This window comes from Neolamprologus brichardi, chromosome 13, assembly GCF_056152115.1.
Source record: "Neolamprologus brichardi isolate AB-2024 chromosome 13, ASM5615211v1, whole genome shotgun sequence".
Lineage (NCBI taxonomy): Eukaryota > Metazoa > Chordata > Actinopteri > Cichliformes > Cichlidae > Neolamprologus > Neolamprologus brichardi.
Genome location: NC_142116.1, coordinates 18,414,447 through 18,439,694, shown reverse-complemented (window position 1 = coordinate 18,439,694; position 25,248 = coordinate 18,414,447). Strand labels below are relative to the sequence as shown.

Here is a 25,248-nt window from a genome sequence, read left to right as displayed (position 1 = left end):
GTGAGGCCTTCATCATCAAATGCTGAAGATGAATCATCAACATTCAATGCTTTCATGCATGCAGACTCACATAAGTGCATTGGTAACATTAACTAATGCTTGATCAACACTTTAAAGGAAGCATCAAGGTAGATGACCATCTTTAACTGTATTCCTTTTAAGTGGTGTAAACATTTCTCAAAGGGCTGTACACGCATTAAGAGACAAGCAATAATATGGCAAAAAGCAAATGTGGATTGCAATAAAACTCAGCAAATCGAAGACATGAAAGGAAATAATTGCTATTGATGCAAAGTGACCATGAATCAAGTTACAGTAACTTCAACTCTGAGGTAAGTAACAATCAATGGGTGCGAAGAATAAGTCGACTGGCACATTGCAAGGTGAGCAATATACAAAAGCAGGGTGACATAAGGACTGTGAGCCTCAAATGGGTACTAATGACCACTGGGTGATGAGTGAATCACTTCATGGAGGGTTGACTTTAACCCTAAATCACAGAGCACTAATTCAGTGTGGAGCCCAACTAAGTTGCTGCTGTTGCTAAGCAGCATCAATAAAGGACTATAACCACCATTAAAAAATCTAAAAATCTCTGTCTGGCTCTTCATCATGACAACCATCTTTGCAATCCACCTGAAACTTTCAGAGGACATGCAATAGCCATTTCATATCAAAATCTGTCACCTATCCGATATCTATATGTAAGGAAAACCTCCCTAACTCTGCTGAAATACCTCTGACTTGCCTGTGACAGTGGGAACAGGCAGTAGGAGTTTAGAAAAAAAAATCCCCTCTCAAAGCAAACATCAAATAAGCCAGGCAAGCATCTGCAATGCTGTCGCAGATCAAAGTGTATAAACACTGTAATGTCACAAAGGGAGTAACTGCCAGCAATTCACTTGTGATAACTTGTAACATCAGGAGGTTTAAAATGAAGATAAAGCTATAAACTGTTTCTCATTTCAGCAGACTTATGACACCTTGACCCCATCTGCCTTATGTATTTCATAGTAAGAGCATTTTAGTGGAACGGCCTCTCTAGCTCCAAGACTCTCTAATTGCATCTTCCCAGGCAAAGCCAACAGCTCCTGCTCGTCTTTGTTTGTCTTTCTATAAACCAGGATAAACAGAAACAGAGGACAAAGAAAAAGCATACACAGGCAAAGGTGATTCACTGTCTTCCTGCTCCCAGAGGACACCTCCATAGCAAAAAGATGATTTCTATTAGATGATGAGCAACTCGGAATCCACAAACAGTGGAGCCAATTATGTGCACTTCTTACAGGAGATGGAGGAAAAACAAGTGAGGCTGTGTCAGGCAGCATGGCAATTAAACCCACACAGGGACTGTTTTCTCCTCTTGGTGGCCTATCACTCAAACACTGGCTTCTACAGAGTGTCTGATCAAACAGATGAGCATTTTCTCAAATATTGTTACAACAGAGTGTTCAATACAGAGCAAAGGGACACTAGTAATAATTGCATTGTTTGGGAAGTTTTATCTACAGCGCAGCTGCACTTGAATAAATACATTTTACTACTCTTGATGACAGTACTCGGCTAGCTGAGTTTTGAGGTGTCCAATTAAATCTAGTTTTGGTTCTCGAGGCCATGGTAAATGAGCACATTTGTGCTTTTTGTGTGCTTGCTTTAGAAGTAAAGATAATTTAACCTTGGCTTTTTTTCCCTGATTCTCTTGCTCATGAAGACCAGACAAAAACAATGACGGCAATAACTTAATTAGTTTTTTGTTTATGCACAGAAGCCACAACAGCAGTTTGATAATAGCGTGCTTGTTTCTGGCCACTTGGCTCAAAATTCTAAATCTGCTAATGTAAGAATGAGGCAAAAATCTGCAAGTAATGAATCTTTGGGTGGTTTTTCTAGTCACTTACTGAAAGCAGAATCTATAGTTGAGCTCAGCAGCCACTTGCTTCTGCTTTATACAAAAACACCTGTTTACTAATGGAGAAAACGGATCATAAAAACTGAACCAGACAAAACAATAAGTTTAAAGCTGCTGAAAATTTCAGTGAAACTAAGAGGAATTTATAAGCCAGGTTACAATTCTGTAGGTTCAATAGTACACCACAACCTTGATCCAGATTTGTGTAGCTTCAAAGTTCAGTATTAATAACATTGTTGGTCCGTTCCAAACAAATCTGTCAGCACTGCTTATTTTGATCCCCGTGAGTCTGACAAGGTAGCTTGTTGAGTCAGTCTAACAGATGCTGAAATTACATCTTCAGTATGTCAGTGGATTTTCGGGGAGGAAAACACCTAATCTCTTTACAGATTTCATAGACAGACATCCTATTAGAGGCAAGCCGAGTGAGTATTCCATGTTAAGTGGTGGTCCTTACAATCAAGACAGGAGATGGCTGAAGCCCTGATTAAATCTGACAGGGCTTCAAATCAGCTCAGCTTTAAAAAATGCCCTGAAGCTTTGTGGATTCAGCGTCTTGGCTACTACAGTGTGCCAGAGATGCGAGGGCCAGCAGGGAAACAGATGAACTTGTTATGTGCGAATGCTGTTTTTGTTATTTTACGAGACTGTTTGTAATGAACCAGCTCGGGTTCGCGTCACGACGCTAACAACTATCACATTTTTGTCCATAATTTATCCTGTTGATTCTTATTAGATTAGTTTCCTTATTCATTTGTTGTCCTTGTTTCCATTTTCGGTGAACTCGGGAAAATTAACAAGGAGTATTTTGATTTATGAGTAGTAAGAACCACTAGTTGGCCCATCTGGTCCTAAAGTACTAAAAGGTAAGAGTGGCAAGTCAGTACTCATGTTATACAGCACCAGCAATACTTCTAATGACAAAACACCCCCTAACTCCTTTCTTTTGACACATTTATTTTGTTTTTACAAGCATTTTAAAAGGATTTTTGTCTGTGATTTAGATTCTAAAATCTTTGACTGCTGCAATATGAGAAAATCCAGATGTGCCTCGTTAATGAGCTGAAAAAACAAAACAAACAAATAAACAAAAAAAAACAAAATGGAAGCAAATATGAGAAACAGTGAAGAATAATGAGACGAGGGACAAAAAGCCGTGTGTGTCTCGCAAAAGGTAAAGATATACAGAGAAAGTGGTTACACAATAAAATGCCTGTAATCAGACAATGTGTCACACTGTAGTGCTGCCAAATGACCGAGAAGGGCATCTGTGTGGGCAGCTTGTAAATCCTAACTACTTTTTTGCCAAACAATCTTTTACATTAGCTACTTGTTCGCTGGCCAGTGACAAAGCAGGAGGAAGGAAACGACGCATTTTACTGGAAGCGCTTCTCCAGCAGCAGCTGGGTTTTCGAATCCAGCCGTGACTTGATATCTGAAGAAAAAAAACTGATTTGCTATCTCTCCGCGATGCTTTTGAGTCACTGCAGCAATGCCAAATCCACATTCAGTCTTAGCAGGACAGAATGCTAATTCCCTGCGTTTGACCCATGCACCATGTGTGCTGGTGTGCAAAATGTCTGCCTTTCTGCTCTTACACTACTTGCTGCCAACCTATCTTGACTTTTTAAGGAACTCTATAATATATAGAATGTCCCGACAGTCTTTTATGTTAATTCTTTTATTGCTTTGCACTTTTAACTGTGTCTGAATATCACTGTAGTTTCAGTGCCAACAGATTGGGGGTTGTTTCAAGTTTCACCAGAGTAATATGTATGGTTCTAAGCCAAGGCAGAGTAAGTCTGCATCTTAAGGAGGCATTAGATACACATTATTTTCCATTTGGAATGAATATAAAAGGCTTCTGTGAGACCTAAAAGAAAATGAGTAATTTACTTGAACACAGCAAAAATGCTAACTACTAGATTCTTTAAAAAAGATATTCTTTAAAGAAATCTGGAGTTCAAAAGGTGCTATTTTGAAGATAAGAGTTGGCAGATGAAGAATGGGACTGATTATTGATTCAAATCTCTGCCTTAAAGATGAGCAAATTTGACTAACACTTCTCCAGCTGACTGGGAACAGGTGAATATGATGGAGCATTTGTAGCATATCTTTTCATCCTCAATACCTCATCACATTCTACATGATAATATGCACAGCTCTGCATAATTCTGCATGGTAAACTATTACCTGTTGAGCTCAAAGAAATGCCAGAATGAAAATTAAGAAGGCTGAGCTGTGTTAAAGCTGGTGTAGGTGAGCGTGGTGTCATTTGGATCTTTCTAACCCATGCACCTCCACACTTTGGAATCTGTGCCCAATAAATCCTTAAATTGCACTTACCACATTGTGGGTCTGTGTTTGCCCAACAAGGATCAATATGTTTGAGCAGACTATAGATAAGCAGAAGTTGAGCAGGATGATGGATCGCTCAGAGCGGATATATCTAAAAAAAAAAACAAGGGAAGAGAATTAACCAGACTTTAAGTTTTACCAGAACTTTTACCAGATTATGAAACATCACATAACAACTGAGAATTATTATTATTGTTTGGTTGAAATGTATGCACTTAAAGCGTTGCAGTTACCTCCATAGCACTGCGTAGATCACTGCCAATGTGATCAAGGCGAGGCAAGACAAGCCACAGCCAACTATCAATGTCACAGATGGGACCCCTGAGTACTCCATGGTCTGTAGGGATGACAGAGCAAGACGAACCAGTCAGTGGGAGGTTGGATGTGGTTCATGCAAGACAGTAAATCTTTATTATTGGCCAGAGAGGGAAGCAATCAAAACAACCACCACCACCAATATGAATAGTCCACAGTGAGACTTAATTTACTTTGAGGTTTTAGTTGCATGTGTGGGCTTGAAGCTTGTTTAGATACATGCATAAAACTTTCCAGGAGACCATGTTGCGGGAGAATAAACAGTGGAAGTAATTATAACCAATGTTTTTGTTTTACGCTGTGTTTTTTCAGTCACACTTGGAAGTCAAGGAGGCCGGCCAATCGCGGGCCAGCCGCAGAGGCTTCCTTCACATACACTAATGCTGTTTCCCATATTATAAACCATATTCAGTAAATCAAAGCTAGACAAAATAAGCACATTGCTGCAAGAAAAATGATGCTGTATGATTTAGGCCTGACAGAGAGGAAGGCCACAGTGTAAGTACTGCATGTTCTCAGACTTAATTACTTTATCTTTTCAGGAAATTACAGGCTCCTGCTTTGTTTACCCCAGTCTAATTGCAACACACAATTGTGCTCAAAACACAATTTAAAGATCTCACCTGCAAGAATTTGTCAGCTTTTTTTGTGGACAGGTCAGTAAAGAAAACAACACCAAAAAAGGTAAACTTTATCTTTATCTCTTCCCTAACGTGATTGATGAGGAGACACTTAAAGACAAGCACCAGCAGGCACACACCCTCCCCCTCTGCATGCCCATACACAATCTATCTAAGTCTATGCCCAAACTAGAAAATACTCCCCCCCACAATCTCCCCTTTACCACTGTATTACTATTTAACAGGATTAGCACACATGAAGATTCAATTTTCATTCTCACCAGCACACACACAGACACACACACATACACACACGAACAGGGAGCCTTTCTCCTTTACATGAGCTCATGAAACCCACATCGAATAGCAAATCAATAGCCTACTTACTATTTCTCTTGGTTGCTGAGCCAAAATGGCGAAGGTAGATACACGATCACATAAGCATTTTGTATGGGATGCATCTGTAAGCACCGTTTTACATCCTTTTGTGGACCAGGCTCCCCAAGAATCGTTCCTGCAAGGAGGAGGCAGAGGCAATTAGAGGTTTAATTCCAGCGGTGACACGACTTCACAGGACTTCTCGACATCGCTTCGGCGTTTTTATTTAATTATTACTAATATGACTCGAGAGCTGGAGAGATTGTTTCATAGACAGAAGGAAGAAGAAAAAAAAGCGAACAGACTAATCGACACGGCTCTGGTGTGGCTACGAGCAGCATTTCAGCTGGAGCAGATAGAGAGGCAGAGACGGAGGAGGGGGAGGACGCACGGAGCTGTCCAAGCAGACCGGTGCTGATTGATTCGCTATACGCAGATAAATACCAACGAGTCGAGTGATACAGAAAACAGCGTTATTTCCTCTTCACGCACAAGTTAAAAGCCTTTATATTTACCTGTTTGCCTCTCTGCGTGCTTTATATTCTTCTAGAGATCTTTTCCAAACGACTATAATCCTCTTCCCCCCCCCCGGTTATCCTGTCCTTTTTTTTACCCCCCCACTTTCGGCTGATTTTCCCCCCCTCAGCTGTTTTAATTAGCAGCTTTTGAATGCTTCCTTAGGGGGATTTTCACCCTGGAAACGGTGGACAGCATCAGATTGATACTCTGTTCCTCTCTGCTGGTGTGAGGGGGGGAGGCAGATGCAGTGAAAAAATAAACGCACGCCGTCGCAAGGTTTGCTTATTCGGCTTCGAGTCTAGTGATATGACGGGAATAAAGGATGCTTTTGGGTCATTCCTGAAAGTCATTTTACACGAAAGTTGTCGCTCCCTGGCGTGAAGCGCTCCCCTAAAAAACACCGCAGAACTAATACCACCCCGCGGAGGCAGCGCAAATGGTTGCAGCCAGTCCCCACTTCACACCACTAGTAGGTGAAATGAAAGGAGCGTCTCTCTTCCATTTGTCATTCACCCCCGACTCATTTTGTGCCTTCAGAAATACCATCCTTGCTGATTAAATATCACCGAGGCTTTATTCTGAACACAGCCTTTGCCGCAACACCCAACCTGACTTTTAGCTTCGTGCCGTCACTAGCAAACACCTGTTGTCCTGCAAGGCGCTCTGCTCACCCTACTACTAATTTTATAAAGCCAAGAAGAAGAAAAAAAGGGAAAAAGATGCATACTAGTGATTCAAGACAATATAACACGTACTGGCTTTTGATTTGTTTAAGCGGGCAGTGGCAGCTAATCCTGCTTTGTCATTTGATCAATGTGGCAGAAATATTTATTATTCCTGGAAGAGACCATGGAGCCAGTTGCAAATTTCCAGCCAGGGCCAACCGACACTGTGGGTTGTTTGTGTGTGCACAGCAATGAAACGATAAACGGACATCCTCCCCCTTTTGCTTCTCTTCTTAACTGGGCTGTGACCATTCTGTGTACACAACTGATATGTGCTTTTCAGCAGACTGCATGCTAAAACAAAAAACATAAACCAATTAAGACAAAAACCATAAAGAAAAAAGAAAAAAAAAGAAAGGATAAAATAGAAAAAAGCAACTGACCCACTCATTAAGCTAGCATCAGCAGTTCTTAAAAAAGTTTAGTTATAAATTTGAATCACAGTTTATAAATAAATTAAACTATATGTATTTATATATACAGCAGAACCTCTACGAATTGGTCATATTAGAAACATTAATTTCTTCAAAACTGGTGCAAAATGAACGTTTGAAGCATATAAACAACATGTCTACAAGTCACCAAAGTGGCCAAAGAAGCACCTGTGGGTGAAATATGGAGCAAGTTTAGCCCCGGAAGAGGAGTCATATGATAGCTGAGAAGGATTTTATGATACCGCACTGCTGATGATTGCAGAAGTAGTTCAATGTTGAAATTGCATGTTGGACTTTCCATCTGTACAGGTGTGTGGCTCTCCAAATGTTCCAGTTTCAACATTAAGATTAATGTTGATTTAAGCAAGCGCAAATATATTTACAGCTATATGAACCCAGTGAGAAACTGTATGCAATATCACCACGTCTTTCTTTTTGCTTATTTGTCACACTTAAATGTTAAAGATCATCAAACAAATTTTAACGTTAGATAAAGGTAACTTAAGCAAGAACAAAATGCAGTTTTCAATGATAATTTTATTTATTAAGGGGGAAAAATGCTATTCAAACCAAACTGGCCCTGTGCAAAAATAGAATTACCTCCTAAATCTAATATCTAGTTATGCCACCCTTGGCAGCAACAACTGCAATCAAGCATTTGATATTCAGATCATTATCATGCTCTATAATCCATGTGTACTTGAGTTTCAGGGAACAAACTTGTGGCTGGGCATTCTCCTTCAGGATTACTAGTAGAGAGCAGAATTCATCGATCCATCAATTACAACAAGTCATTCATGTCCTGACACAACAAAGCAGCCTCAGACCATCACATTACCATCATATACCACATTACCACCATCATCATACTTGACTGTTGTCTTGTCAATCCACAGATTATTTCTCCAGAAGTTTTGGGGATCGTCAGCAGTGGTTTTCTCCTTGGAGCTCTCCTGTGGATGCTACCTTTGCCCAGTCTCTTTTTTTATTGTTGAATCATAAACGCTGACCTTAATCGAGGCAAGTGAAGCCTGCAGTTCTTTAGATGCTTTTCTGTGTTGTTTTGGACCTCGTGTATGAGTCATAGATGCACTCTTGGAGTGATTTTGATAGTCCGAACACTCCTCGGAAGCCTCAACACTGTTCCTAGTTCTCTCTTTTTGTGGAAAATGACTCTCAACATCGTTTGATGAAGTCCCAACGCCTTAGGAACCCTTCCAAGGTTGATGTGACTTTTTTACTTATTTGTTCTTAAGTTTCTTTAGCTCATGGCATGATGTGTTGCTTTTTGAGATCTTTTAACCTACTTCACTTTGTCAGAGAGGTTCTAAAGTGACTTCTTGATTCAGCAGGTCTGGGTGTGGCTGCTGACATTGAACTCAGCTTTCCAAAAATTGTGGTAAATTCCATTAAATTAATGATTTAACAAAGGGAGATGTGGCAATTGTTTTTTTAACAGTGCCAGGTAGGTTCAAATAGCTTTTTCCCCCTTAATACATGACATCATGTTTTAAAAACTTTGTATTTACTCAGGTTATCTTTATCTAATATTACAAGATAAACATGTAAGTGTGACAAATATGCAAAACTAAGAAATCAGGAAAGGCAAACACTTCTTCACAACACTGTAGTCAGTACATGTTTGCACAGCTGCAGAGTAAAGGTTAGAAAAGAATCTTTTAACGTGACAAAACTGCTGTGCACATATTTTATAACAATAGTGCACACTTTTCAGCACTTTGGGTAATTCCTGTAGGAGAGTGATGAGGTACCATAAGGTAACAAGTAGGGTGCTATTACATACTCAAACTGATTGTCATGATCCAATACAAACCTACTTTCCAATGCAGGCTTTCTTTTGACGTGACAGACTGACACAATGTGTGATGCTTTGTAACTTTGGGATGAATCTATCTCTCCCCTGGTGAAAACTCAAACCTTGGCATGATCTGTTTCTAACTTTTGACTTGTTAGATGTTTGCTTATCCTCTGTGCCGGGGGGGAAGCTGACAGGAGAACAATCCCTGCCTGGGGATTTATGTATGCCACGTTTGATGTGTTGCCTGACCTTATTGGGGCTCGGTGGCCCAAGAATATAAAACATCCCCAAGAGAAAGTGACATTCTTGACCACAGTAAGACTGATGAGATGACATTCATCACACACCAACTGCTGACCACTTTATATCCACGCAGTGATCTATTGACAACTTTACATCAAAACTTACAGGACTTAAAATTTCTGACAGAACTTGATGGGGCTCCGGTTTTTACGCAGTTCGGTGTCAAGCCGCAAGATAAGTGACAGCAAGAGTTACATAGAAAGCTCACAAAGTTTTAAGCACATTCAGTATTTAAACCTTTGAGTCTTGCTAAACCACAACTTAACTTTGAAAGACTGAGCCCCTCTACACATCCTGTTACTAAATGTACACCTTACCCACATGTTTAGACATTATACTTACAGCATAAGTCAAACAGTAAATCTGTATCATTATTTTTAAGCCAACATGGTGGCACTGCTGTATACGCTACATGACCATAGCTGCAGTTGTTTAACCTCACTTGTCACACTGCACATAAGCAGGGCTCACCGTATGTTTCTCTAGGGATGCAAAAACCTTTAAATTCCTTGCATGCCCACATTAGATTAGGCAGACACCAAGATGGGAGCTTAAAGCGTGCCTTAGGCTATGCACTTAAGGCAATTTTATAAAGTCTTGAAAGACTGACACACAATGGCAGGCAGAGGAGGGAGGGGGCAATGCTGGGAAATGATCCCATCCATCTTGGATCTCTTGATGATGGGCAATTTATATCAGCCTGTGGGCCACATTGTGTGTGTTAACTGAGTGAAGAGAAAAGAAAAATGAGCGCATATTCTTGTGTATCAGGGAAATCTGATTAATCCCTAACATTCCCTGAGTGGGACAAGACCCTTCAAAACGAGGCAGACAAACAAGATAACGTGACATCTGTATTTATTAGTGAGGGTGTGACTAGCCCTACAGGTGCATACAAATGAAAGATGTATCGTGCATCTGTTTAATAAAATACACCAAGGAACAGGCATCACTACAGTTCATTAGGGTCACTGTAGTAACAGAGAGATTTTTTTTTTCATTAGCAAACGTTTTTATTTGTCAGTCTGGTTCTTCTGGGAGTCACAACCTGTCCAGGGTCTACCCCACCTTTTGTCATTTGCCTGCTAGGATAGTCTCCAGACATCCCTGTGGTCCTAAACTGGATACGTGGTTAAAAAAGTGCATGGATTGATGGAAAGCACTCAGTACAAAACAGCATGCATGAGTGACAGACAGAAAACTGATTAAGTCAGAGACAGCATGAAGGTGGAGGGGTGGTGGTGCAAAGTGGTTTGAAGATGCAGCAACTCTATGCAGCCCAAAGCAACATAAATAATACTCCCTATGAGATTTGCCAATTGGATGCCTAAAAGGGTATCATTTGAACTGAGATGAGCTGTTATCAGGTGATCTACCAGCATATCCGGCTGAGCTTGGCTTAATGGCCTGCCTGTTATCCTCAGTTTAGTTGACCTTTTATCCACTACTGTCTGCACTGTACTGCACTGCATCTACTGTCCAATGTTTGGTATTAAATACCAATATTTAAACTTTATGTGACTGGTAAATTTAAATTGTGTTGCGAACTGTAAGTTCAGACAGCCATAATTGAAAGTACACAAGTTTTCTTTGGTCATCTATACGAATATAAAAATACATCTATTATCTAAGTTAAATAATAATGGAGTCAGATAGAATTCCTGCATGCATAAAGTATCAGAGAATTATCACCTACAAGGGGCTGGTGCATTAGTATTGCATGCCATACTTCACTGTGTGTACATGTGCATTACCCCAACCTCTGGCCCATGCACAAATGCAAAAATACCTTTTATTGTGAACTAATTCATAGTTAAGAGTCGTTATCAGTCCACTATCAGCCCTTGCTTGACTAAAGCTTACAATTAAAATTATTAAACATCACTCATACTGTCACTTCTCGCCTGGTGCCATCCTTTTGATTTCAGCCACCAGACATGAAGGCGCTTTCACCATTATTGTCTCTACATCTGCACTGTCAACAGTTTCCACTCAAAAGCAGCCCTCAAAAATTGACATAAATCTTTCCACATGGGTCCCTGAGACTAAATCTGATGAAGTGCGAGTCTATGGAGCGAATGTGTCTCTTTGTGGTCCTATGCTGTGAAAAAGCTTGACAGCTGCTGATCTCAGATATGAAAATGCCAAATAAGATTGACGTCAAACAGGGGAAACCATTGGAGAGTTCTTCAAAACAACAACAACAACAAAAAAAACTACCCCCAAAAAACCCCAAAACCTAAAATCAAATACCGCATTAGCTGAAAGATAAAGTGAGACGTGATTTTGAGTTTTACATGGCATTATGCTGCAGGTAGAGTTGACTGTGGACATGACTGAAGTGAACAGATACAGCATTATTAACATGAATCCAGGCAACTAAAATGAAAGGAATGCTTATCAAATTTATTAGTAAATGTAAATTCTCTCTTAGCAGTAATGTTACTGTTTGACTTGTCACAGATTTAATGTTATATTCAAAAACTAGGTTAGGCGTGGTTGCATGAACTCCGTCCCAGCTTCCACCCAGCTCATGGAGTAAACGACTACCACTGAACCACACAGACAAACTTGTGGATGGCGGCATCTTCTTTGTTGCTGTAGTAGATACATTTTGATTCAACACTTAGACACACCGCCAAGAAGCTGCTGGGTTTTTTTTTTTATGTCCAAATGGAAAGCAAATGTTGCTGTTGCAGAGGTTTCTCTTGATTCATAGGATTTGGAGCAGTTGGAGAGTGTAGGGTGCAGCCTTTTTGGCTCAAATTTAGCTTCTCCAGATGTTTGTAGAACTCGAAGCAGTGACAGCTGCTTTCACACGTTAACATCTAAATGATTAAAAAGGTTTAATTTCTCAGGAAGTGGAGTGCTCCCGGTAAATTCTTGCTAAGAATTGTGCAGCACTTAGAAATGCCAGATAAAACTAATGAGGTGCATAATTTTCGGTAAAAGCTAAAGACGAGACTCGAAAGCGCTTTCCGTTGTAATCAGCGGTTTTGTTTTGTTTTTACACATAATTGTTTAAAACACGTTTTACTGCTCGAGTCCTTGCTATACTTTATTTTTGTTTTATTCTAAACTTGTGTCAAACTCGTGTCTTTGCATGCTAGGAAAAAAGACTTTATCCATCAATATATTTGACTAGAAAGTCATTATTTAATATTTAAATAACAATAATTTCGTACTTCATTGTCTTGCTTAGAGTAAACACATTAAACAATAAAATAACCTTGAGGGTGAGATAAAAGGCAGTGAAATTCTCTGTTTTAAAGATGTCTTAATGAAGGGCCAAGATGCTGACTTGTGAATCCTTATTTAAGGATCTGCAAATGTTCTCAGCCGTTTGATGTTTAGCTTCCACGAGACTCTGTTTGATAATCCGAGAAAGGGTCCTGAAGCATCTGCGATTAAAATGTCAAAAAGACACTCATATGGCTTTCCATGCACTGCTTCCCAAGCATCAGAGGATTTTTAAAAGCAGTTAATTGCAAGGCAACGTCAAAAGGCCAGAACTAGCTTGGAACGTTATTCTGCATTTTGATTTTTTCTACAAGTTTGGGGGCAATAAGGAAGAAAACCGCCTAGTTTTACAACTAGTTTGTTTTTATATCGTAGCATTAGAAAGAGACTGTAAAATAACCTTACGGTAGACTCACAGTGACATATCACTTCTGAGATATTCTAAGATGGAGTAATATAGTTAAAATAGTTAAAATGTTATTTATAGTTAAAATGTTAATAATAGTTAAAATGTTATTTATGAAAGCTAGGGATAAGGTGAAGTGAGTTGTCAGGCAGATTAATTCTCCCTAAATATTTATTTTTGACCACAACAGGGATGTTAACTGATCTGGAGTCACTGGGTTGCACTTTATACTGTTCCCTTGGCACAGTGGTGGGATATTGGTAATTTCGAGGTTATTTGAAAGAAAAAAAGAAAAAAAAATATTGACATTTGAAAAAGTAATAAAAGTGTATGCATCTGATATGTTTACACTCAGTGCTGTGGACCTGGAGACCGGAAGAGTAAATTTAAAAAAGATATTGGATATTTTAGAACTCAGTGTGTGGTGTTTGTTTATATTTCTCTGTCGTTTTCAAAGCTAGCCAACTGCAGCAGATTCACCTATAGGCCTTCATAATAATAATGTGAATTGAGCCCTCAGTGTTTTCAAGCAGTTTAGTATTCTGGTCACTACTTTAATATTACATTGGAAGTTAGTTATAGTCAATTTCAACATTTCATTATTTGTAAGTCTTATATAAATAAAGCCTATTCTGAAAGATTTGAGCACATTTGTTTAAAAATACTTTGATCGTGTAGTTTATGTTAAGGTCCAGCTCAGTGTTCACATAACCTGCACGTGGACCATAGCTCTCCACTTGCAGATGTTTTCTCTCTGCTAATTGTCAATGTGAGCACTCTCATTTGGTTTGAACCAACATGGCTGACAGATGGCACATCACCCCCTCAATGAGTCCTAAGAGTGGATCCTATTGGATAATAGAAAGAGCCAAATGTTTGAAAAAATGATTATCATACCATGGAGTCATTCAGTGGTGCTATGATTAAAATTACCTAATGTAGTATGGGGGGGAAAAATCAGATATTTAACACTAGGTTTGTGAAAGTCAGACAGAGAGAATGTAGCTGAGTTGTCCCAGTTGTATCATTGCTGTTCAAAAATAGACCAGCTGCCCTCAAATACTGTGATAGAGGACAGACCGCGCACAATTCAGATGCTATTTCACAGTGAAAGTAACAAGCTTTTATATGCTTTTGCCAGAGCTCTGTTCATCCACTATTGCTGTTAGGTTGTACACAATTCAGTGAAACTGGAATCAAACATATTTCTAGTAAATAAATTTCCATCCAGTTACAGGTAAAAAATAAAAATAAACAACAAACTGAACAAAAGTTGATCATGATCCATCCATAGTGTTAGTATTCTTATTTTAGAAAAAACAATACCACTGTCCATGTTGAAGTTCTAAAAAATACGATTTCTCTTCCACTGTTTTCAGGTAAGCTCGAGTAGTTTTCTATAATAATTCTGGTATTTTTGTTGAGCTTAAAAGACACGTGTATCGCCCAAGTGGATGATGCAAACGATGGCTGTGCAGCAGAAATGCGACAGAAGGAGGAAAAGTCCTGTTTTTCCTATAACACATGCAGACAAATGCAGACAAAACCACAACATTATTGTAGTACACCAAATGTTTTCTTTCTTCATTATGTGAAATGCTGGCTTGCGCCCACTCGATGATATCCATTGCAGACATTGTTGCCTGTAAATCCCTCATGCAGTTTGAGTTGACTTGCCTGCTGTTTGCAGTATCCAACCCTGTTTAACTTTTAGGTTTATCAACTTTTATTGGACCACCCAGGAGCAAATCTTTCTTTGGATCCTGCCTTGCCATTTGCCCCAACAGCCACCAGAGTTCTCTCTCTCTCTCTTTCTTTTTGATGTCCAGCACTGGAAATCTTCATCAGGTAATTGCTTGTGTAGCCGCCTAAGCTGTTCAATCGGCCACCCCAACCATCCATCAGCCGCCCCTGCCAACACCCAGTGAAATGTCCATCCCTCAAATATTCAATAGCCTGTCTTCTCTGCGCGATGACTACTGGGCACTACCCCAATTGCTCCAGGTCTTAAGACTGGTGTCTGCCACTGTAAGACTCACTGATATTTAATTTGCTGCCACTTCAGAAGTATTTGCATCCCAGTTGTCTACCTGTCCTGGATCAAAACTACTGCCCACCAATCACAATACTGTGGATCTCCAGGTCACCCCACTGAAGCTTCTTCACTCCAGCCATTGCTCTTTTAAACCAGTCATCAGCTTTCTGTCTGTCCTCATGGTCTTTTTTTGTCTCCATGGCAACACACCAGTTCTTGTTCTCACCTGCCTGGCCCTACCGGAAGATGTTTCTTGTTTCGAGCCATCATCTGTGAGTGCTACCTCTAACAGCAAGATAGTGCCTTCTTTGGTTTAAAGTCTTCTATCGGTGCAGCACTCAGAAGCTCTTAAGCTGCCTATAATCCTTTGTGCACGGTTTCTACAGTTTTCAGCTCGTCCTGCCTGTCCTTGCCCTTTTTGTTTGTGAGCTTCATAATAACCTGTAGATTCAGTTTCCTGGCAACTCTTCCAACCATCTTTTTTTTCTCCCTAGCCTTGCAGCCACCCTCTAAACTCTTTAGCTCAGCAGATTTCCATGCTTCAGGCCATTCATCTGACCTCTTTTGCCCTGGCCCCCCACCTGTTATGTGATGCTTCTTTTCTTTCCAGCCGCGAGGCAGTCTACCTGGCCTTCTACACTACCTCAGGGACAGTCATTCATGATGTCTTTTTGAGGCTAATTAACTGACTGACACCGTGAACAAGTCTTATTTTAAAGTACGAAGAAAATTCCACTTTTGAGTGGAAATGATCCAACATGGGAAATCACGGGACTGTTCTGTTTGCTGCAGAGAAGGTGACATCAAATCAACACAAATGGCACAACAACCTCAAACACAGACACAGTTTGGAGGACTATGCATCAAGCAGCAAACAACTTATTCAGATAAGCAAAAGTGCAAAATGTAATGTTACTCAAGTCATTGGCTTTACATAAATGTAATATTTGTTATATTCTTATGGAGTGTCACATTTCTACACCATAAAATTAAGCATTCTATATGAGCGGCTGTGTTTCGTTTAGGTAAAGCGGCTGTGCTTTATGTCCTCATAATTTGTGGGACTTTTCCTCCTGATACGTTATATAATTCTGCAGTATTTTTGACTGATGCTACGGCACCTTAGGCAGTGACTTTTATCAGCACTTACTGTAAAATGAATATCTTTAAGAAGTCTGCTGAAGCCTATACATGCTGCCAATTGCCTTTTAGTTTTGTATGCACTCAAACTATTTTGTAAAGGACTGGTATAGATATAAATGCCTCAACTGCTGTGAGACCGGCTATTTTCTAACTTATTAGTATTAGTAACTCATATTTGTTTGATTCGTGTTGGGTTCTGATAGAAAACTTGATGGAGTCATGATGACATTCACTAAACAAGAACTCTGCAACTTCAGGACCTCGCCATCGTTGACTCAGAGTCAGTATGAACACAGGTTTAAATCAACACGTGTGAGTTTTACAGGCAAGCATTAAACTCATATGACTTACAACTGGCCTACCGTGTTGTCCGCTCTGAATGAGGTTTAATGCAGTTTCTTTGTAGTTCCAATAATGTTGTAATGGTTTACCCAGAAAAATGTATCACCCTGATTTTGAACATGGAAATTATCCCAAAAAACACACACACTCAACATGAATTGATTAAGATACACAGAAAATAATGAATACCTATAACAACAAAAAAAGTGAAAAGAAGTGAAAGTGCATGCCCACTTACATTATGGTGCTGTCCCACAGCGCACAGTAAGGGTTCATTGTTCCCTGGAAGGCAGGAAAAGGACAAAATGTTTCGTAAATTACGATGATAACTCATTATTATTTTCATCACCACCATCATCATTATTATAAATCAAGTGAATGTTTGTCCTTTTATTTAGCTTTTTTGAAAATGTGTTTCATAGATCACACAAAAAAGCTTTGGACTCCACTACCACACACACACAAGCATGCACAAATTTGCTGACACGTTCGGACTTACATGCACTTTATCTCAAAGATGAATAAAAAGGGCTGGATCATAAAAAGGGATTGTCCTTGTAATTATCTGAACGTAGTGCTCTCTCCCGACACCGGGTGCTTGCAAATTAATTATCGAGCCAATTAACCGCCATTGTGTGTCAGCTAATGGGAGATGATACGTGCTGTGGTCTTTGTAGAACATTCAGCCAGCAAACAAAAACTCTTTGTGTAGTGTTAACAAAGGAACATGAAGGTCAATAAACTATAGATCCAAACTATATACAGTATTTACTGTGCATCTGTGTATGAACATTTTAGTTACTGTGCTTACATTTGCCAAGTGAGCCAGTTCAATCTCCAGGTGGGACTCAGTGGCCTTGGGCTCGGGTCTCACAGTCACAGCTATGACCTTGGAGTTCACAACTGTGTGGTTCCTGAATCAAACAGAGATGTGAGAAAATTACAAAATTAATTATTCAAATGTGTCATTCTGCATTTAGTCAAGACTCGAACAAAATTTCACAGTAAACATGGCATGTGAAACAAACGAGGAGAAAAGGGCTTAACATCGCATTCACAGGGAAAAGATCAAGTCAAAAAAACGAAAAAGAATTATAATGATTTATAATAAATCTTTTTACAAACATAGATGATAATAATTGCAGTATGTGTAACAATGTTTGTGCTTAAGTAGCCATATTTACATATATGTGTTGTGATCTTTTTACTAAATGCTTCTTAGATGTCCTTGTCAATTAACATTTCAGTGTTGTTCATCAGTGTGGCTTATTTTTAAGTTTAGCTGTGTTAGCACGGTGCATGAATTTACACTGAGGGGCAACCCCCAGAGCAGAAAAATGAAGACACTGATGTGCAGAAACTGCATTTCCCCTAAGTGCCACTGGAGTATGGATCTAAAAGGGAGTCTGTCTAATTTTACAGCACTAAAAATAATATTTAAAAGCTGTTATTAAAAACAAAACAAACAAACAAATCAGTTTCCCCTCTCCTTTTTCTAACTCATCCACCATAGTTGAATTTGGGATGTGGCTGCACTGATTGACAGCTGTCCCACACAGGCAGCTGGGGCTGACTGGATGACATAATTAAACTGGATCCCTGCACTGAATGTGTGAGCTGTTTGTGTAGGTTTAATAGATTCTCTCACTAATCAGACCATCCTACAAGTCTGTGCTTCAGAGTGAAATTCTAGTGTGCTATTCGTTTTCTGTTTTGCTTTCTTAATTTAGATTTAGCTAACAGCTAATAGCTAACCACTGACAATTAGCACTCCATCCTTTCATCCATGAAAGGCAACATCTAGCTCCCAAAAAGCAGCCAAAATGCCAATACTGGAACTTCAAAATGTGGACATACTGTCTGTGCTTCAAGCATGCTGAATTAAGTTTTTGAGTGCACTCAAGACCTTGGCATGGTTGTGCGTTGGTCCTATGAAGGGCCTCGCATAGCTATGCAGACCATCATCTCCATGCTGTAGCTGCTTAAAGCCATCAAAGGTCAAAATATGTGGAACAACTACTCTGTGTGCTACTCCCAATTGTGCTGCTGTTGCTCCTTCAGCCAGCTGAGGAGAAGACAAGGTTATACAAAGAGCTGAAGTGAACCCCAGTGCTGAAAACAATGGAAAGTGTCCACTGCTGCCAGCGTCTGCTCTTTCCATGCTGTTATTTAATCTTTGATTATTTTTTTCATGCTTCTCCCTCTATGTGGTGAGCTCCGCTAAAGCTCAGTTTCCTGTTCAGGCCCGCTTTTCAACTAATCAACATTCAACTACGCATAGTGTAACCCCTGTTGGGTCACATGCTGTTGGTTGTTTGGAGGACTGCACACAAACACGTCTGAGTAGGTGGCATGGCCATAATCCTTCATCCTGCGTAGCCAAATACCTACGCAAACAGACACAAACGAGTTACAGTGAATCCCTCATTAGGAATAACATCATGCATCATCATTTCCAACACTGATAGTCTAGATTCTAGCATTTTTATAATGTCTGAAAAATTACTGTTAATACTAAAGGATTAGGTATAACTTTAGAGTGAGTGAGGCTTAATACCACGCTGGTATTAAAACCTGATTTGGTGTTTTAGGGAAGATATTGTGCATATATTTTTGAATTTAAAGCTCCTCTCTGCCTGCTAATCTAATGATCTACATTTCAGAGTGCGAGTTCTTCAAATTCAAGTTTCAGTGTCAGGCAGCATATTTTCTCTAATGCTGCTTGCACTGAATACTAACCTGAATATTAAAGTCAGTAAAGGAGGACTACAAGAGCTGCCCATTAGACATCAGATATGCTATACAGGATGCTTTGGCAGTAATTATGTAAAGAAAAAAGAAAAGAAAAGAAACTAGAAAACACAGTCTACAAAGCTCACCTGAAGATGCTTTGTGTTATATGCTTTTACAGGCTAGCATCATAGTCATGTTTCAAAGGGATATCCAGCTTTGGTATAGTTGACAGAACATATTATATTTTGAAATGAAGATAAAAATCAGTATGTACTTTCCCCCAGGGAGAAAAATTGTCATCCACACGAAGAAAAGAAGAGCTGAAAATGCAGCAGGTCCATAATGATGAGCAGCAAATAATTCAAATTTGTCATCTGACTTTTGCATATGTCTGTTTCCTGTACTCATTTTAAAATGTAATAAACAGATGACACATAGATGCCTCTCTAATTATGAGTACACTAAAAGCCACATCCTTTAGACAATAATTCTGATGGCAAAAGAGCCAAACGGGACAGGCAAAAAAAAAAAAAAAAAAAGCCACATTGCCTGGTATTTCTCTTTTCAGAGTTGCCATTTGATCAGCTTATCCTCATGTTTGTCTGCACAGGACACAATTCAGTGTCCCATTATAACCTCCTCTCTGCATTTACCCACAGGGCTGCTGCTCTCTCTGTGACAGCTGGCCCGAACGGTGCTGGAATGACCGGTTTGTCCTTGGGACGTTGCTGCCAGGGACTTGTTGATTGGTGTCTGACACCAGGTGTTTGTTTGGGACATCCCACTGCTTTTCCAGACACTAATGTCATCCTTAATTAACTACATATTGCATGCTACAGTGACACAGAGCTCTAAAAAAATAAAAGAACAGCAGCAAAATGCAAGTATTTGTTTGTAAGAAGGACAAAATAAGATTTCTATTCAATGTATTAAGTGGAACTTTCAGGGACACTAGAGCGACAAAGGCACAGCATTTTTTTCAGACTTGATCTGCTACTGTGAATAAAAATGGACACCTGTGCAGCTTCCAAAGGATTAAATCTGTCTCATATTTCCTCCTGCTAGCAGACCAGAAAACGCAGACAATGAGAAATGTTGCCCTTACTTTGGTGAAGGTAGCATGAGTCCAAGAGTCTTGTAGAGAACAGTTCCCAAAATGAAGACAGGCGATCCCTCCATATCTGAAGGAGGAAATGAAGCTTTGATGTCATGTCAGATAGATTTCCCTTTTTTTTATTACTACTGCAAATGATGATGCTTTGTGAATTTTTAAGTAAAGAAACACTGTCATCAGCCACAAAAAACCCAAACATTTTAAGCATATCTTGCAGGACAAACAGATGTATAAATTAGCCTCTGAATTTAAAAAAATGTATTTGTGTATATGCAAGTTTTCTAAAGTTCATTTTATATATGCAAATTAGGTGTTAGCTCATTAAATATACAATCATTTACATAAATGCCCAATGAAACCTGAAGGTGTGCTTTTATTTCCAAACAAATCACATTAACTAACACCTGATTTTGTTTGTCCAGCAAGAGAGAGTCCACTGCAGAATTGGTTTGGGTCAAGCACGTGGCATCCTAATCAATTCCTTGTTTTGCTATCATTGATATATTTGGGATAAGACTGATTACACCAATCAACCAAATTGCCTGGCTCTGGATTGCAGTATAGAGTGGCAACTGGCATTGTTTGAGAGGATGCTACAAATGCTGAGCTGATGGAAAACTCTTGCAACTGAACAAGCACAGGCAAGCAAACTGGCTCTGTTCAGAGGCTTGTACCATTATTTCACTTTTTCTAAACAAGGAGTGGTGAAGCATAAACATTAAAGGGAAAAAAACATTCTTCAGAAGACAGATGTGTCTGCTTGAAAGTCTAGTAACTTGTCAGACACTCCAACTCAGCTAAAATCATTCCACTTCTGCTGAGATGTGAAGACATATATTTTCCAATTTTCAACAGTGGCCAGTGAATCAATCATTGTGTATTCATGAAGCATTAATCCTGCGAATCTACTACAGTTTCCCTGCACATTTAAGACGTGTTGCTGCAGGTTGTAATTCTGAAGCTTGACAGAATATATGTATGTATATACTGAATATATATTCTAAGACAGATGGAGTTTGCACGTAGAGACTGTTTATGTGCCTCTAATTCTTGAAGAAAGACGTATTTGACTAGCAGTCAGATGACTCGGTGATATAGTCCCATACCTGCTGACTGGGAAACAAAGAGGCCCTTTGGGATGACCACTTTATCTTCAGAGTTTCTGGCCCAGTCAACCATGCCTTTACGACCCTTCATGGGGAAGTTAATGTCAGTCATCACAGACACTGCTGGAAGCCTCTGGATGCTGGCGACTACAGAAAAACGAGGAAATACAGATTATTAGCATTGCTTGAACATTGCATATTAGACAAAATTATGAACATAACAGTCTGCACCACTGTCATTCAAAAGTAAACACAAGGGCATTCCTGTGATTCGAGTTCAACATGCAGAGTCTGCATTCTCTCACAAATTAATAGGTTGATTTTACATGAAACTGAATAATTATGCAAATATGCAGGTCATCTGTCAGCCATACCAGGCCAACTGGGCTTTTGATGCATTCATTTGCTGCAAAATACAAACCCAAAGCTACAACTGGCACCTGACAAGTACTAGAAAGGTAATCACCTTAATCACGCTTTCCTTTTATGGCACCTCCCTGCTGAGGTGCCATAAAAGGCCAGTCAGTGCACTAAGGCAGTGACAAGGAAAATACCCAGGATCAACAGAAAAGGCCTTAGCATTACAAGGGGAGGATAAAGCTGTACTGTTCTCTACCTGGTATCACATCCAGTCCCAGTCAGGTAGTGCTTCAGCAAGGGGAATCTGAGGCTAATCCTACCATTGATGCAGAAGCTCTATTGTTCATTGTACTGTGCCAATAATACAATTTGAATCCTGGCGCGATTCCATGTGTGAGTGAAATCAGTGACAGTGAAGGTGCATCTAGGTGTTTGGGATGATCCTGCAGCGGGCATGAAATCACAGAGCACCACAAGACCTGCCGTTTTTGCAAAGAGGCCCGTTCGTAGCACCAGATGTCGGGAGCAGCAGTGGTCTGCATGTTTATTCATGTTTGTGGTTTTAGTCACAGGGCACACTGTGAAACACAACATGGTGCTGGGAAGACTGTCGTTCAGAGTTCTGGGTAATTCTGCAGGTAAATGGGGCTTTGCATCCGCCTGATGGGGCTACGCAGCACAAATAAAGCAGTAATTATGGACAGCGACGCCTCTGAACAGCAATTCATTGCACTAAGAGTATTCTGTATGGTTCATTTTCATAAGAGGGATTTATTGCATCGCTCATTACGTCTGAATGCGTTCATGAGAGGTTCAGCGTTAAGTAAACCATTGAAGTCAGACAACATAAACATCCTGCAAAGAAATTAATGAGCATTTCCAGCTATTGTGTGCGCAGTGGAAATTAATCACTATTACTGTCAAAATATTCTCTCGACCATGACACGCAGCCTCACAATAGACAACCAGAAAAAAAAAAGACAATAGAGCGTGATGCAGTCCACCTTCAAGACTGTGTTAATTTTTTTTTTGCATGTCCCAAGCTTCACTTTGTCCTCCAACTGTTAGCTTGCAAGGAGGGAGAACAAGTTGCTGCAGTGGACAGCCTTTTCCAATCAAGGTTATTTGACTAAAAGTAGGAGGACACAGGACGATACAGTGGTGACAGCCAGTATTTATCTAGGTGTCAAGAGGCTGCCATAAATTAGTGACGAAATGATGCCGCAATATCTTACTCAGCCAGATGCTCTCCACTTGGCTTTCACTGATGGAGCCACAAAACTTTCCATTCCTTTAATCAAAAAGGGCCACGTGGCCGCTAAGGCACTGTGTGTGTGAGCTAAAATCACTGCCATTGGCTGGCTGTGCCGGTGCACTGGCCACGGATGGGATAATTAGAAAGTCCCATGTATTAATCATGTGGTATCGAATCATATCTTGATTGTTTTTTGAAAACAGCTCTGCAGTGGCAAATGCGAAAACATTTTATAGGAGCGGTAATTAATTTTGACATTAGAAAAAAAAGAAAAAATTAAATCAGAGAGTCCATTCTGGCATAATAATTTCTCCCAGCTAGGCCCCTGTATTTTACCACCACCAGCAGCCAGTCAAGTTGATTCTAGCCAGAGGCAACTCATTAATGTTATATCTCCAAATAATTGCTCAAAAGCCAAATGCCCCCCCCGCCGAGACTTTGTGCTCACTTTTTCCAAAAAAAAAAAAAAGCTGCTTTAGCACTCTACATAATAATGATGCTTCCAACATTCACATACTCTTATTAAGAGGTTCACTCATGCTCCTTAAGATTTCTAACAGAAAATGATGGGATTATTCAAATGAGCTTTTTACCGACAAGTGTTCTTTGCACTTTATGTGAGCATACTTTTAGTGTAGCTGTTCCTCCTTCAGTCAAAACAATCAAGTTCCTCTCAACAGAAGTTTTATTTTTAATTACTTCCCTTTTGATCTCACACCGAGTAACACTGTTGTTATTTCAAAATAAAGGTAATCTTTTACAATGAGCGTGCATATATGTAAATTAAGAAAAAAATATATATATAATAACTCAGATGATAATAAGCAAGAAGATGTTGTTGACTGTGTTGGAATTATTCCATTATTTCAGTTTCTTGCATTTCTTGTTGCATAAAATCAATATATCTTCATTCTATGGACATGTGGGAGAAAAACTTCAGAATGTTTTGAATCTGGTGCCCTGATTATGCCACTCAGTGCTTTCTTAGACTGAGAAACAGTGGTGAGTTGCATCATTGCTCCACGCTTACCAAAAATATTTCATATCACATCTGACAGATGGACACGGTTTAGTCCACAGTCCAGCAGGTTTGAGTGGAGGCCAGGACAGTGATACAGCTGACTAATGTAATAAGAGTCAAATAGTTTAAATTCAAGCCCAGCTATGAAATGCATTAAACTACTCAAGGAACTTGTATGAATGTGGATAAAACACTTAACCGTCAATTTAGAGTCAGTTTCACAGAGCACAATCCATTTTGTGTATAAAGCAGGGGTCATGTGTTAATGCTTTTTTGAGCATAAGGAGAAGGCACTGGCAATAAGTTTGGATGATGGCCATTAAGACAAATTGAAATAAGTATAAAGTAGGAGAACAGCACAGAAATATTCTCACATCTGTGAAAGAAGTCATTAATGATTGGCAATGTGAAATGCATTCAAACCTTATTTCCAAGTCGAAATCCATTAGTTAATTTGACTCTCACAGTGTTTCATAATGGTACTTTGATGTGTGCATTCATTGAACCATGTTTGGTATGCTATTCTTGGAGACTACCGATTCATCATTATGGAAATCACATACCATAAAGAAACACAGAGAGCAAGTGTGCTCGAAGTGAGCTGAATGTTAGCTATTGTAAAGAATACAAGGATGAAACATCTCTGTTCCTCTTAAGAGGAATGGCCTAACAGCACAGCTGTGCACACTCACATTCACTTGCATGAATAAATGAAGACCACCGGTCTACTCTTCTATTCCAGTAAGACACCATTTGTGGCTGAGTAAAAAATGAAATGCCACAGAGATCTCAGATCATCCGAGAGGCTGCGCGACCGAAGCTAAAAGAACCCACAGCAGCACTTTGTTTTTTTTGTTTTGTTTTTCGAGTCATAATCTTGACAAAAATCAGCGTTGCAGAAAAGCTCATTACAGCTGCAAAGAAAACTTGTAATTTCACTTCCAATTTTACAGCCTTTTATCAGACCCTCCTACTGTATTTTTTCCATGACTGCTAATCTCACGAGGAACTGACAAGCAATCTTTTATTTATTTATTTTTAATTAATTTTTCTCATGCGGCTGTACAACTGCAAAACACGCTATAGGGTATGTTCTGCTAATCAAGTCTTACT

General features: G+C 39.6%; 1 protein-coding gene across 7 annotated transcripts in view; it reads right to left on the bottom strand.

Moving 5' to 3' along the window:
* adgrb3 (adhesion G protein-coupled receptor B3) overlaps nucleotides 1-25,248 on the bottom strand; it is a 113,527-nt gene that overhangs the window by 15,491 nt on the left and 72,788 nt on the right. For all 7 annotated transcript variants that reach the window (XM_006800760.3, XM_006800761.3, XM_006800757.3 and 4 more), the window contains 7 exons: nucleotides 21,500-21,646; nucleotides 20,385-20,460; nucleotides 17,358-17,460; nucleotides 16,785-16,828; nucleotides 5,590-5,716; nucleotides 4,501-4,604; nucleotides 4,256-4,358 (listed from right to left, as the gene is read on the bottom strand). In XM_006800760.3, the coding sequence (XP_006800823.1) occupies nucleotides 4,256-4,358; nucleotides 4,501-4,604; nucleotides 5,590-5,716; nucleotides 16,785-16,828; nucleotides 17,358-17,460; nucleotides 20,385-20,460; nucleotides 21,500-21,646 (704 nt within the window). The remainder of the gene's footprint in view (nucleotides 1-4,255; nucleotides 4,359-4,500; nucleotides 4,605-5,589; nucleotides 5,717-16,784; nucleotides 16,829-17,357; nucleotides 17,461-20,384; nucleotides 20,461-21,499; nucleotides 21,647-25,248) is intronic.